Source organism: Larus michahellis, chromosome Z, assembly GCF_964199755.1.
Source record: "Larus michahellis chromosome Z, bLarMic1.1, whole genome shotgun sequence".
Taxonomy (NCBI): Eukaryota; Metazoa; Chordata; class Aves; order Charadriiformes; family Laridae; genus Larus; species Larus michahellis.
In genome coordinates, this window is record NC_133930.1 from 82,405,457 (window position 1) to 82,418,381 (window position 12,925).

Genomic DNA, 12,925 nt, shown 5'->3' on the forward strand with positions numbered 1-12,925 from the left:
GAACTATCTGAGCGGTTCTGACATCATTCACCTGTACGTGTTGCACAGATGGAAAGAAAAACCATGCATAACCAAATCTGCTATTCAAAAAATCAAATTAAAAAACCCAAAGGTTACATGATGTCATTCCTTTAAGTATATTCCTTCTTAGTGCTGCTAGGACAAAACAAATAGAAGAGACCATGTAATATGTTTTTAAACACGTTCCTTCTCTTTTTTTTAAGACAGCAAATGCAAACCATTTTTAAGTACTTTCCTATTAGGAAATGGTGACAGTCAAAAAGAAAGGTAGTAAGTCCCATGACTATCGTGGGAAACTCAGAATTTCCTCCACCCACCATGGCATACAGCTGATCGTTTTTCCAGAAAGTTAAATTGTTCCTGAATTTTAATTCTAAAGCACCCAGAAATGAAAACATTTCTATCAAATCCGTAAGTGGTTCTTCGTGGGTAAAGTGCCATTCATGTGAATACAGCATTATCTACATTTATACTAGAAAATTGTTTATTCTGCTGCACCCCAAACAAGGAGGAGATAAATGGTCTACACTATTTCTAAAAAAAGAAGATAAACCATTTAGGCTACCACAGAAACTGAGAAAAAGTCTGTGTACTACACGTTCTTTGGCAAACCTGGACATTTTGGCACAAATTGTTAACACGTGGGATGTATAATACAAAATAGGAAAAAAAAAATCACACCAATAGACAATAAACATTTATTGATCTTTGGCTTTAGAAATTTTCCTATTTTGGATACGGGAAATACTATATAAAATAATGGAAGGTGTTTTTTTTTTTAAAACCTAAAGTACTGCAAAACACTCTATCCTTTGACAGTGCACAAATGCAAGGCATGCAGAGTACATGTAGGGACACTAAATTACCACGTGAGCATCGCTGCAGTGGACATTAAATGTCTAACACGATCAAGGCTTTACAAAGGCAAGCAAGTTGGTGGGGCAGTTGATATACAGCAGCTATCACAGTTCCTCTTAGATTTGCTGTGGTATTACCATTAGCAACTAATAGATGTAAATTTAATCATGTGTGCGTCATAAAAGCAAAGTTAAATTATAACATTTCAACAGAGCGAATGGGGAGTAAGAAAGTATAATCCTGTTTCACGTTACAAAATTTACTGATGTTAAAGGAACTCAGGCGTTTAGACGACAAACCAATTCTTACTATTTTCACATTAATAAAAAGCGGCCTGATACATGGTAACACTAAGCAAGACAAAACCAGCTTTTTAAATGCTCTGCAGTAAAAAAAGCAATGTAATTTCTTACACCTAGTGTAAGGAGGCATTTGGTAAGCTTACTGGAGCAACATTTCCCAAGCAGTGTACTACATACAGTACAGATTGCTACGGCCACTTATTAGAGCCAAAAGCTCAAAATGCTTTTATAAGCCTTCCTCGGAGGAAGGCTTCCTTTGGTAGATTTGAATGAGCAACACCATCTCAACTTACCAGCACTTCACATTGAGAACGCGTAATTAACTCAAGAGTAGGCACCTGCTGTTTCCTCACTTTTTTTTAATTTCCCTGCTGAGCCAGACCAGGCAGGATTCCACCTTCGGCTCTCACCGTTCTCAGAGGCAGGGAAGTAGCTGAAAGATGAGGTTGGTTTCGCTATTCAATACCCTAAGCAGCATCCCACAGAACTGGTACAAGGTGTAACTTGTGCCTTTTCTTTCGGAGCCCCTTTGCTGGGTGCCAGCCAGCCACATTACAATCCAGCTCTTTCGTATTCTTTCTGCCCCAAAAATCTATGCGGATGCAGTGAACTTGAGCGCAGCCTTTCTGAGCTCACGCAGAATTACTTACCTGGCTGAAGTCACTCGTGTGCCTGCACAACTCGGGCGTAAGTGACACCCAGGGTGTCCCTACAAAGTCAACGCTTTCAGAATTGTGTAAGTCCTTTCCCCCGGCCATAAAAAAAAGGAAAACTGAATGCACAGCTGGCAGTGGGGTGTTGTATTACCAGTCAGGGAGTGGGAAAAGCTGTCAGATTATCATTAGAGTCGCAAGGACGGAAAAAGGTTTCTTCAAAATCTTATTTGCCTCCAACGTGTAATAACCCACGAACACACACGAACATTCTGCATGTCAAAAACTGTAACGAAACAATAGTTTTATAGCAAACCCCATTTTAAGGGCTAGCATTCCTTGCATTTTCTTTCCAAAAAGTTAACCTTCTATTATGCAGCAAAATAACTACAAAGGTACATGCAAGAAATTTAAAGCATGTCTTCTAGAGACCACCCACATTTAGGCACTTTAGTCTACAGTGTACAAAAAGAATGCAATGTTACTGTAGGTTGTTTATTATTTGTAGTAATTGTACCTAAGTATCATCCACACCGACTCCAAAAAAAAAAAATTAAAATCAACCACCAAATGCCCACAAAACCCCAACACAAAAGAGAGCAAATCCCCAGTTTTTTCCAACATGTGCTGCGCTCTCCCGTTCATGGACCCAAATGAACCTCTAAAGCATAAAGCAAACAAGACAATTTGTTTTGAAACAGCAGGTAACGCACCACCGGTCGGGACAGGTCGATATAATGCAACAACCACTTGACACCATCTTCACTGTGAAGCATGACAGTCTTAATGCTTGTAAAGCTGTAACTACAAAAATCGTATTTTAACAGTAATTTAGCAATAAGAGGAAGCTGGAACTTACATAAATTACATCAGAGTCTTTCCCATTTGGCAAATACTGAAATGAAGGGAGGGGAATCTTTTGTTCTTAGGTTTGCTCTACAGTAAGAAGTATTTAGTGCTTTTCACTTAAAAAGACAAGAAAAAGGCTATTAACAGAACAACACTGAGTTTATGTATGTTCCCAGCAACAGAGAGACATGTTTAAACTGAAATATTTACAGCTTGGAGGATGTTCCCTGTGCAATTTGTAACAAGTCTACCTTATGAGAAGTTTTAGGCTCAAGTCATTTAATAGCATCTTTACATGAATATTTGCTCACATAAATGGGAAGACTGAAACATTAGACAAAGTTTCCTGTCATTGCTATTACAGAGTATTTCCCCACATGTATTCTTCCTAGAAAGCCTTACATACTGAAAACACAGCACGATTATTAACAACGGGACAAAGGAAGGACTGAATACAGGAGAATTAAAAACTGTTTGTTGGCACGTCATGACATGGGTATGAACTGTACTTATGAAACAAAATTTTTGGTGCATTTTTCTTTTTCCTAGGTTTTTATCAAAAATACTATAAACATGCATTCTTGAAGCTTAGAAAATAAAGAGAAGCAGAGTTAGAATGAACAGAGTAAAGGAGAAAAAGGTTGACTTTAAGCATAAGGTATTTTAAACCAGGTTTCAAAAATAAAATACTTAGCAGCATCATAAAATAAACAGAAATGGCCTACTACTAAGGAGTTTGTAAAAAGCTACTCAAAACTCTACTGAGGTGTTTGTTTTATAAATAGCAGTCATACGGATAGCATGTTGAGGGAAACGCTGCAAATCTGAATAAGGATTCTTGACTGATGTGTGATCACTTAGGGGAAAAAGTTTGGTATTTACAGATGGATTTCACACTTCAATATAAAACTGCATACTTGTTGACACTTCAGTCTGGACATCAAGTTTTAAAAAAAATTTAGTGCAGAAGTATTTGACTTCTAGTTGCAGGCACTGATATTAATTAAAAAAAAATGAAAATATGATCCATGGTATCAGGATTAAAAATAATTTCCATTAAAAATGCCATTGAAATCAAAGTTATAAAAATACATATACACTGGCATGCAAAACAATGTCCAGTGCAGCATTACTCTCCTGGCAGTCCACAGTGAGAGACTCGAAAGAGTTAAGTGCAGCATATACAGATGTCAGTAAAAGCAGCCTTGAAATAACATCTTGGCCCCTCCCGCAGAGGAGGAAGACCTTTCAGCCTAGGATTAGGAGCGGAGATTAGACATGCCATCCGTTTCAGTGCATGCACTGCCAAGGCCACAAAGCATGGCAGACCTTGCTGAAGAACAAGTTGCACCAAAAAAAAAAAAAATAAAATCACTCCAAAGCACAGGACTGACTACTCTGCATCAGCTTGCTTAACTAGATCAGACATTTGGCTTCAATACTTGTTGCCTAGATGGTCCTTAGAGTAAATATCCATGAGGTCAAAATATTGCTCTTAACTTGCTGTTTGGGATTTAGGACTTAGGCTGCAGATGCTGAAAATAACAGTCTTATTTACTCATAATGGTAAACATTCAGATTTAATATTTGATTTAGGATACAAGTGACCTGTTGTTGCCTTCTTTTATTAAGATTTTGCTCAGCCACAATGGAAAGATTTCTCCAAGAGAACACACATTTTTCTCTGGCCTGATGTTCATTCCATGTTCCCATTTTCACCATGCACTTAATTCTTCAGTCTTAACTAAAACACTGTAGTAACTTTGTAGTGACAAAATGAACTCGGGGGTTAAGTCTGGGGGTTTTGTGGCTAAGAAATGCACAAATTGTGTCATACTGCAAAGCATGAAGCTTTCAAAAACTGCCCAAAAGTCTTCTCTGGAGAAATACGCTATGTTCAAAAGGAAAACAGAGGTCTTTGAGAATATAGAGGCATAAGGCCTTTTGCCTTGTAGAACCTTCCAACAGCTTTACGATTAGATACTTTAAATTTTCTATGCAGTAAATCCAAGACCTTTATTACCATTTAGCTGTAGTTACTGTGACAAAATACAAAACTTAAATTTTGCTTTGAGGTTAGTTGAAGTTTCCATACTCACTAACCATTTTATACAGAACGGGTATTCTACCTAATTGTTGTGTTGATGTATCTTGGTGGCATTTTTGTTTGTAGGCGAGTTTGACTTCACAATCCAGGTAAGCCAAGTGTACATCTCTATCCACAAATCTTCCAGTACTTCTGACTCAAAGAAGGTGAAGAACAACTGTCAAAGAGATGAATTTTCTAAAGTGTGTCCCTCTGCACAAGGATGTTCCCTTGTACTGATGCTACCTATTTCCCCCATTTCTTCATCTGTTGATTCTTATGCAAGAGAAGTCTGGAAGAAGAAAAACCATGCAGCTAAAAATACCTCAAAACCTGGCAAATCCTACAGGTTGAGAAGAGGACAAGTGCTGACTGAGAACATCGCCTGCAAAGTGGAAGAGCAGGCTTGAGATAATCCATTCTCTTTTTCCTAATCAACTTCTCTAAGCTCGGAAATAATACAAGTGTTACGTATGGACTTCCCTGAAGTTGCTGGAAGACTTGGATTTATCACTATCTTAATAATCTCTCTAAAGGGACTTTCATAATAAAAGTGCAGTGTTTAAACATTCATTAAGAAGTTTGTTTATACTTCAGCTAGAATTCAAAGTTATTTAAAGTACTTACAGGAAATAATCCTTCAAAAACAAAATATAGTCCTGAATTAATTTAGCCCAGTCAGTTCTGTGTAGGAACGTAGGGAAAAAGCTATAGACAGGAAAAAAGTCAAGCTAACAAGTCACATTACCGGAGTGAGAAAGAGATGTGCACTGAGGAAGGAAGAAAGTAAGAAAAGCTGATTCTTTGTCAAAGGCACCTTTCCTTCTAAAATCTCTCAGAAATGAAGTAGTTAGTGGGCAAAAAGCAAGAGAAAATGCTTAAGAATCCTGAATTAAAACTGCTAATCTCCCAGTCATGTTTTACCTGCTTTTCCATTTCTGCAAGATGCTTCTCCGCCCACACGCCCCACCCCAAGATGCTGATAAAGGTCTCAAAAAAAAGCGGTTGCCAGCTGCTGTTTTAAAGTAACTTACTAAAGAAGTGAGCAGGTACTCCTTTCAACCTTACATAATATGGTAAGTCAGGACTGTCAGCGTTGCCATTTTGCTTTAAAAGTCACTTTTGAGCATATCACACAGTTGTAGGAAGCATTGCTCACAACTATAGCAATACACTCCCTCCAGTTTCACTGTCACCTCACACTTCAAAGGCGTTTATTGCTATATTTTAGTTTATAATAAGCCTCCTAGACACATGTAAGGATTAAATGGCTCCAAAGAAAGACCATCTCCCACTTGGATCAGACGGCTGACCAGAAGGTCAACTATTCAGTTCTGCGGAACAATGAAACAGCAATGGCCAGAAGTGTTGATCTTAACTTTAGCAACATCCAGGTGCCTATTTTTCACTGTGATCAGTGTGACGTCTGAAGAATAAGACAGCATGAGCTCTTACCAAAAGCGCTGTAAAGCTCGGCTACACACACAATTACCTTTGCTGAATGCAATATTCTATAACTACAGTTCACTTTTACTTACGAGCTTTCAGAATAAATACCTATGCCAACAGAAACTCTGTTACTTAACGTTATTTTGAAGTCTTCCCCAGTATCCAAAGTTCATTCCTTTTCTTCAGATTGCAACAATATCTCCTATATAGTGAGCTGCTTCGCCTAAGTTCACCATAAGAATCAGGCTGGACTACACTGTTTTATTTTCCTGAATGAAATACATTGGATACCTAACTATAACTTAAAAGCTGGCCCTATTACTTCTACTAGTAATGATACATCTCGAACTAACAGAAAGGGGGTCCAGTATTGCTGGATCTGTCGTATTTTGTCATTCTATTAATCCAAAAGACATTTACTAGGAATGTTTTCGAGATCTGAATCTAAGAAGTCAAATATTTTTCTTTAGGCGAATTCACACAGTTAAGCCTTTGTCCCCATTAGTTATGAAAAGCTGGTGTGAAAAAAACCAAAGCTTTCAGCACCAGGAGCACTGAAATACGATACTGCAATGAAACCGGTAAAATCATGCAAAGTGTTCTCAGACATCCCAAATGCATGCGGAAGGTACTGGATGGTGTGCACAAATATTTCCCTAGTATCAGTAAATACAATTTAATAAACTAATAAATAACTTACAAGGCATTCAACACAGTAAGACAGTTTATCCCCATCTTAAGTTCTTGGTTTTCTGCATTCATTGATAGTTTGTTTTCCCATATGGTAGGTTTGCTACATATTAAATATTTAGTTAAGCTTTTCCATTTATAAATGCTTATTATATGCCAAAGCTGTACACAAATTCAAGAGAAAGAACATTAACATAAAACCAGCTAGTATTAGTTAAAAAACCCACTGACCTCTGCAAAGTGTAGTATTAATTTTTTAAAAAAACTACTGCATATAAATTCCCATTCCTGTTTTGCAATTACACAAAACATCTGAAAAACTGTCATCCTCTTTGTTTTGCAATGGTTTTATACTTGGAATCTATCTCTCCAGTTAAGCAAAACTTGTAAAGTTTATGCATTGCTCCTTACTGTAGCTGTTTTATTATACAGAAAATTTATTTCTGAAGCCAAGAGATATTAGTAGTTACTATATGGCCAAGATAACACAGATTAGAGTGACAAAAATCATCATCTGACAGAGCAGACATTTCAAGATTAACAGTTTAAGTAGATCTTTTCTTCCAAAAGAGCATAAGTTCTTTAGTATAGCTAAGTACCTTTGAAGAGGCACCAAAAACAAATAGCCCTTTCAACTGAACGTTCAGAAAAAATTCAATTTTCCTTTCAAAAGGGATCTTGAAATTACTAGATACACATACATCCCTCTCCCACGGCCCTGTAAGATACATTCAGTAATTTAAAATAAAGATTCCATATTTTATAACTTCATATATATTATATATTTAATATATAATATATATTTATATGTACATTACACAGACACATACACTCTCAGTCAGCAGGATTAAACTGTTTTGTTTTGAAATGTTTGGTGTCACTAATCGTCTCCTATTATTTTGTGAATTCAATGGAATTTATCTATTACCTGAAAAGAAATTTAAAAGATCCAAATGGAATCTGTGGATCACTATTAGCACCAATATAGATGGCCATTACTTCAAAGTGACTGCAGGGACTGAAATAATATATTTTTTATAACCCCTCTCTTACTGCACAAGCATTCCTGCAAAATATTTAGGCAGAAATACCTGTCAGGTCATACATCTATTCCTGTTAAATTTAAATTTTATACAACTTTCCTTACTGTAATATACAGTATCTCTTTTGTCCTGTTGGATTATTTCATTTTTCATGGAGAAAAGTGATTGATAGCTATCCAACAGAATATTTTTATTTTTTTTTAAATCCCCTCTCTCCTTCCATTGTATGGCTCAGTTTCAAGATTTAATTGATAGGCAGCCACCATCACTATAACCAGTACCCTTCTAACACAGTTCTGTCACTGACTGTTGATGCTTAAAACAAAGTTTAGAGGTTGGCTTGCTGTTTATGGAAACTAAGATACTCAGAGGTCGTATCTTTTCAGCACGCTCACCACCACCTGCCACCCAATAATGTCAGTCAGTCCCGATACTATAATTCAATTAGTTACCTACCATTTGGGTAACAAAAATAACAAACCCAGTTGCGATTTTAAACATTATAAGAATATTCACCCTGAGAACACAGAGGAAGTGTTTAAAAAAAATTCTGATATGTTTTCTCTTCATGTATAGTTTTCTTTTCTCTTCATCCCCTCCTGGGTACCTGGGTTTGTATCTAAGTATTTGACCTCACGCTTGCTTTGTCATTTGACCTGTTCATGCCACAGTCAGGTACTGATGATAGAAAAGCCCAAAAAGGCTTGTAGAAAAGAGGCAAGCAGCAATCCACCAGGTGAGGAAAGACAGGAGTCCCCGGAACAGGAGTGGAGTGAAAATATTCTTTAGGCTTCCCAAGGCCATTGTTATTTGTACTACAGTTACTTTCATCTTTCCATCAGCAGGTGGAGACTCAGAATAAACTGAATTGGGAAGCAGGCTGTTCTCTACTGGAGTGTCAGAATTCAGTTCTGGGTAGACGCCCCAAGAATAATTACCTGTGAAAAAGAAACAAGTAACAGATATTTGTATAATCAAATTCAAGTTCTGTTATTTCTGCCACTCTAAAGATCATCTTAGATATATTTTTCACACACAAAAAAAATAGTATTTACTAAATCTCAAAAAGTCAATAACTGTATTCATCTGCATGGCTTCCTGATCATCCTAGTAAACTGTTAGGGTAGGATTCACCTTACCTTTTGACACCCTACCATCTACATATGATATAGCTGCCTTGAGACCCCTGTCAGTGCTGGGTATGATTCACCTCACCAGGTGTAGCTGTCTACTCTAGAATGGGATAAATCACAGCCTACTAAAGCCTATTTCCATTGACATTTTACGAAAAGAATGCCATGACTGCATGGCAGGCTGTGAAAGACATCCCTCACAAGAAAGAAGATAAACAAAAAAAAACCCAGAGTGACATCAGATCTCCCAATAATGACATGAACCCAGTATCTCACAATTTCTGTTCAAAGAGACCACTTAAGATTGAAAAGCTGAAAAAAATTCATTTAACAGATGCTTATAAGGTTAAATCAGTAATTCTTTATACAACTCACTTTTAAAATACTTTTTAGACAAATATTTCAACAGAAGTAAACAGCCCTATTTTTTGTATTACACAAATTCTCAAAAATAAATCAAACAAATTAGCATATAATTGAAAGATGTCAAAAGCATCAACAGAAGAGGATGAGGACCGCTTAAAAGCCATAGACCAGTATATTTTAAGTAGCAGGAAGCTACAACGTATTTCTGTATTAAAGTACTCATACATTCGAATTCTCTTTAGTAAGCTGAAAATGTAAGAGCCCTGTATAGGAGACAACACATTTTTGTTGATCCAATTTTGCCTACCTAGCGTTTTCAAGAGCAGGGTTGTGTGAAGTAGCATTACCAATGGTGCAACGTACTGCAGTGCAATTACACAGAGATAATAGAATACCCGAGCCACCTGGGAAAACAGAAGAGAGCAATTCATAAGTTCTGGATGATCAAAACAAACCTTTACGAATAGATCTAGGAAAAACAAGCAATTTATTTAAAAAAAAACAAAAACAAAACAACAAGTACTTATGCAGTAAAGCTGTTTTAAATGTTTTCTACCACATCTTGGGATGTGACATATTTTCTTCAAAAGACCTAATGAAGAAACCCCTATAATGAACTCCAGTTGCAGGGCATTTACAAATCTGAGAGGAAGTGCTGAAAGGAAATAATTAAAAGCATCAGTTCTGTTAAAACGAACAGAAACAATTTTGCTTCTGCAAACTCCGTGTCATCATTCAAAGACTCCTCCTTCAATAAACCAGAATCAACGCTAAATATATGTTCAATTTTTAAAGTCCCCAGTGATTTCAAACTCAATCCTGTTTAAAAAATGAAGCAGTAGCCGCTGTCCAAAGCCTCATAAAAAGTAAATTAAAGTTAGGTTAATACTGCAGTCCCTTCTCAAAAGCAACATATTTTTAAGATATCCAACTGTGAAACACCGATGTTTTAAGAACAATGACAGGATGGTTTTTCATTAATAGTTGATCAATAACAGCATTTAAATGGTCTTTATTTCAGGTATACACTATGGTTCATTGAAATCCACTCAGATTTACCCCTCCCCCTGCTCCCAATCTGTTCCATCTTTCTCAAGATTGTTGCCTTACGTATTTTATATAAGCTATTGACCTAAAAGACAGGACCAAATAAAGAAGGAAAAAAAGTCATAAAATCAATAGCAAGCAAGCAACGAAATAAAGGTAACTGGATTTTAGAAAAGATGAAGGCATACATGACATTTTTGGAAATACTTCTAAAGCCTCAAAGGGCTTTGTGATGAGCAAGCATCAAAAAAACTAACATGAGACAAGAAATATTGTAAGAGAATTGATGGAATATGGTAAGAAAACATCATCGCTGTAGGATGACAGCTAGGAAAACTTTACTGGCAGTTCCAGGAGAAGATACAGAGATCCTGGATAAACAGATTTAGGAAACACCACATAAAGACATTATTGTTTTACAGATAGGGTGAAAGCTCCCAGAACCAAAATTATGCAATAACAGCATTCAACACAGTTCTGTCCTAACCAGTTGCTGCTACCTGTATTTCCTAACCTTTTTTCTGAAGCAAATTGCTACCCCCTTTGTTTGTAAATAGCTACTGCGTAGTCCACTTAACAACCTTCAGATACTCAGTGAAGCCAAGGACAAGATCATAAGTAATAGTGGCAATCCTAAGAGAGGAATCTGTCTTATGGCATACTTCCAATACTCCTCCTGCAATACATCCCAGCTCAGCAGGATCATCAGGCACCACTATCATGCAACACTAGAAATGTAAGTTTATTTTGCAGGCAACGTGCAACACCAATCTACAACAAGCTTACGAATTTCTACCTTGTCACTTTGTTGATGGTACGTTTCATTACTTTTCTTTAAAAAAAAAATCAAATTTTTCCTTTGCCACAGTAAGAAGATGGGCAGACAGTTTTGTAACTAGGGCAGTGCACTTGATGGTGGTCTGACAGAATTAAGCACGTCTCATTTTATAGTAAAATATAACCACCTAATCTTAAATTTTGCCACAACTCAAAAATCATAGTTGGGATTAGGTAACAGTATTTCACTCTTCTAAATTCAACTATTTCTTTTTTCCCCACATTGTAGCCACAGATCACTCTCAGCCTGTGCACTCCCCCAGATCTATTCATGCTGAACAGAAACACATCATATTTGTAAAGAACAACTCATGATGGGATCTTTTACGAGTACTTCCAAATAACTTAAGACAGCCATCTGCATAATACGGATGACAGACCTCTGTATATTTTGATCTGCAGAATTTCTCTGTAATAGTGCTCTTTTTACCAGAGACATAGTTTAGGAAGCTTCATTCGGATTTCAGCTTTGGTGCCACAGATGTCATAAGAAACTGGGGAAAACGCATTTGTACAGACAGAGGACTCCAAATTTGTAACCTCAGTAACACCATACTTACCATTTTCTGTAAATCAACCATACTTATTCTGCCAGCTTCCTTTTTCATCTGATCTACGCTTTTCTGGGCTAAATTCAGATAGGCCTGTAAATGATGACGCATCATAGCCAATCGCAAAGCACACAAGAGGATTATAATCCACAACCTCACGGTGTCAAATGTATCTTCTGTCATTCTGTGGATTAATAAAAAAAAAGAAAGGCAATGCTGTTTTCCAAAGGTCACCTACTGCTATGGAGTTATTTGTTTGTATCATCTGTAAAGAAATTTTGAAGCATATTGTCAAAAATACCTAACACAATCTAAAGTTACAAAGTTCATGTGCAAGCAATATTAACTTTGGTCCTCTGCTCCTCTCTCTACTGCTACTTCTTAGTAGCCCTGTTACAGCATAAGATCCAAATTAGTATGCATTGTAAACAAGAATAGCTCTTAAATGCTTAAATTCCGAGTAATGAAGACAACACACTACAAAACAAGCTCACTCAGATAATTACAGGACTTGATACACACAGTTCTAGATAGCAAATGTGTGCTTCAGTTGCCTTAGATACCCTGTTACAGCAAAACCCTCATTTTAAGAAAAACCAAGGAACAAAATGGGAGTGCAAAATATTTGCGATGTTTTATGTAATAGTTCAGTGGTCACAGAATCACCTTAGAAGCAGAAAACAATAAAAGCATCAGCCAATCGTATCTGTTATATGTCTATTTGACTACTACCATTTTGATTTATCTAGACTAAAGTGACAGTGACAATCACCTATGCTACTTGTACAATATTTATTTCAGACACCGCTCTTCCTGAAAATCCTGTCCATTTTTTATTTTTTAAAGTGTTTTAGCTATCAATTCCACATGCACTTCATCTACACACAGATCTTAAGACAAATTGCTTAGGTTAGTTCTCATGCCAGTGTACCCCAACTGTCTTCAGCGAAACCGCTCCTCTCCTACACCAGTATTAAGATACAAGGTTCCAGAAGGTGGCAGTGAGGTCGTATTCCACCCCTAGGAAGAACAACCCATCA

General features: G+C 36.8%; 1 protein-coding gene across 2 annotated transcripts in view; it reads right to left on the minus strand.

The window, feature by feature from the left end:
• Positions 1-7,809: 7,809 nt before the first annotated feature.
• Positions 7,810-12,925, minus strand: part of TMEM161B (transmembrane protein 161B) — a 41,676-nt gene continuing 36,560 nt past the window's right edge. Inside the window, exons 10-12 of one of the 2 annotated variants that reach the window (XM_074569895.1) lie at positions 11,895-12,069; positions 9,758-9,854; positions 7,810-8,889 (exon numbers count right to left, since the gene is read on the minus strand). In XM_074569895.1, the coding sequence (XP_074425996.1) occupies positions 8,612-8,889; positions 9,758-9,854; positions 11,895-12,069 (550 nt within the window). In that variant the 3' untranslated portion in view covers positions 7,810-8,611. The remainder of the gene's footprint in view (positions 8,890-9,757; positions 9,855-11,894; positions 12,070-12,925) is intronic. The other variant, XM_074569896.1, reaches the window with a different exon arrangement.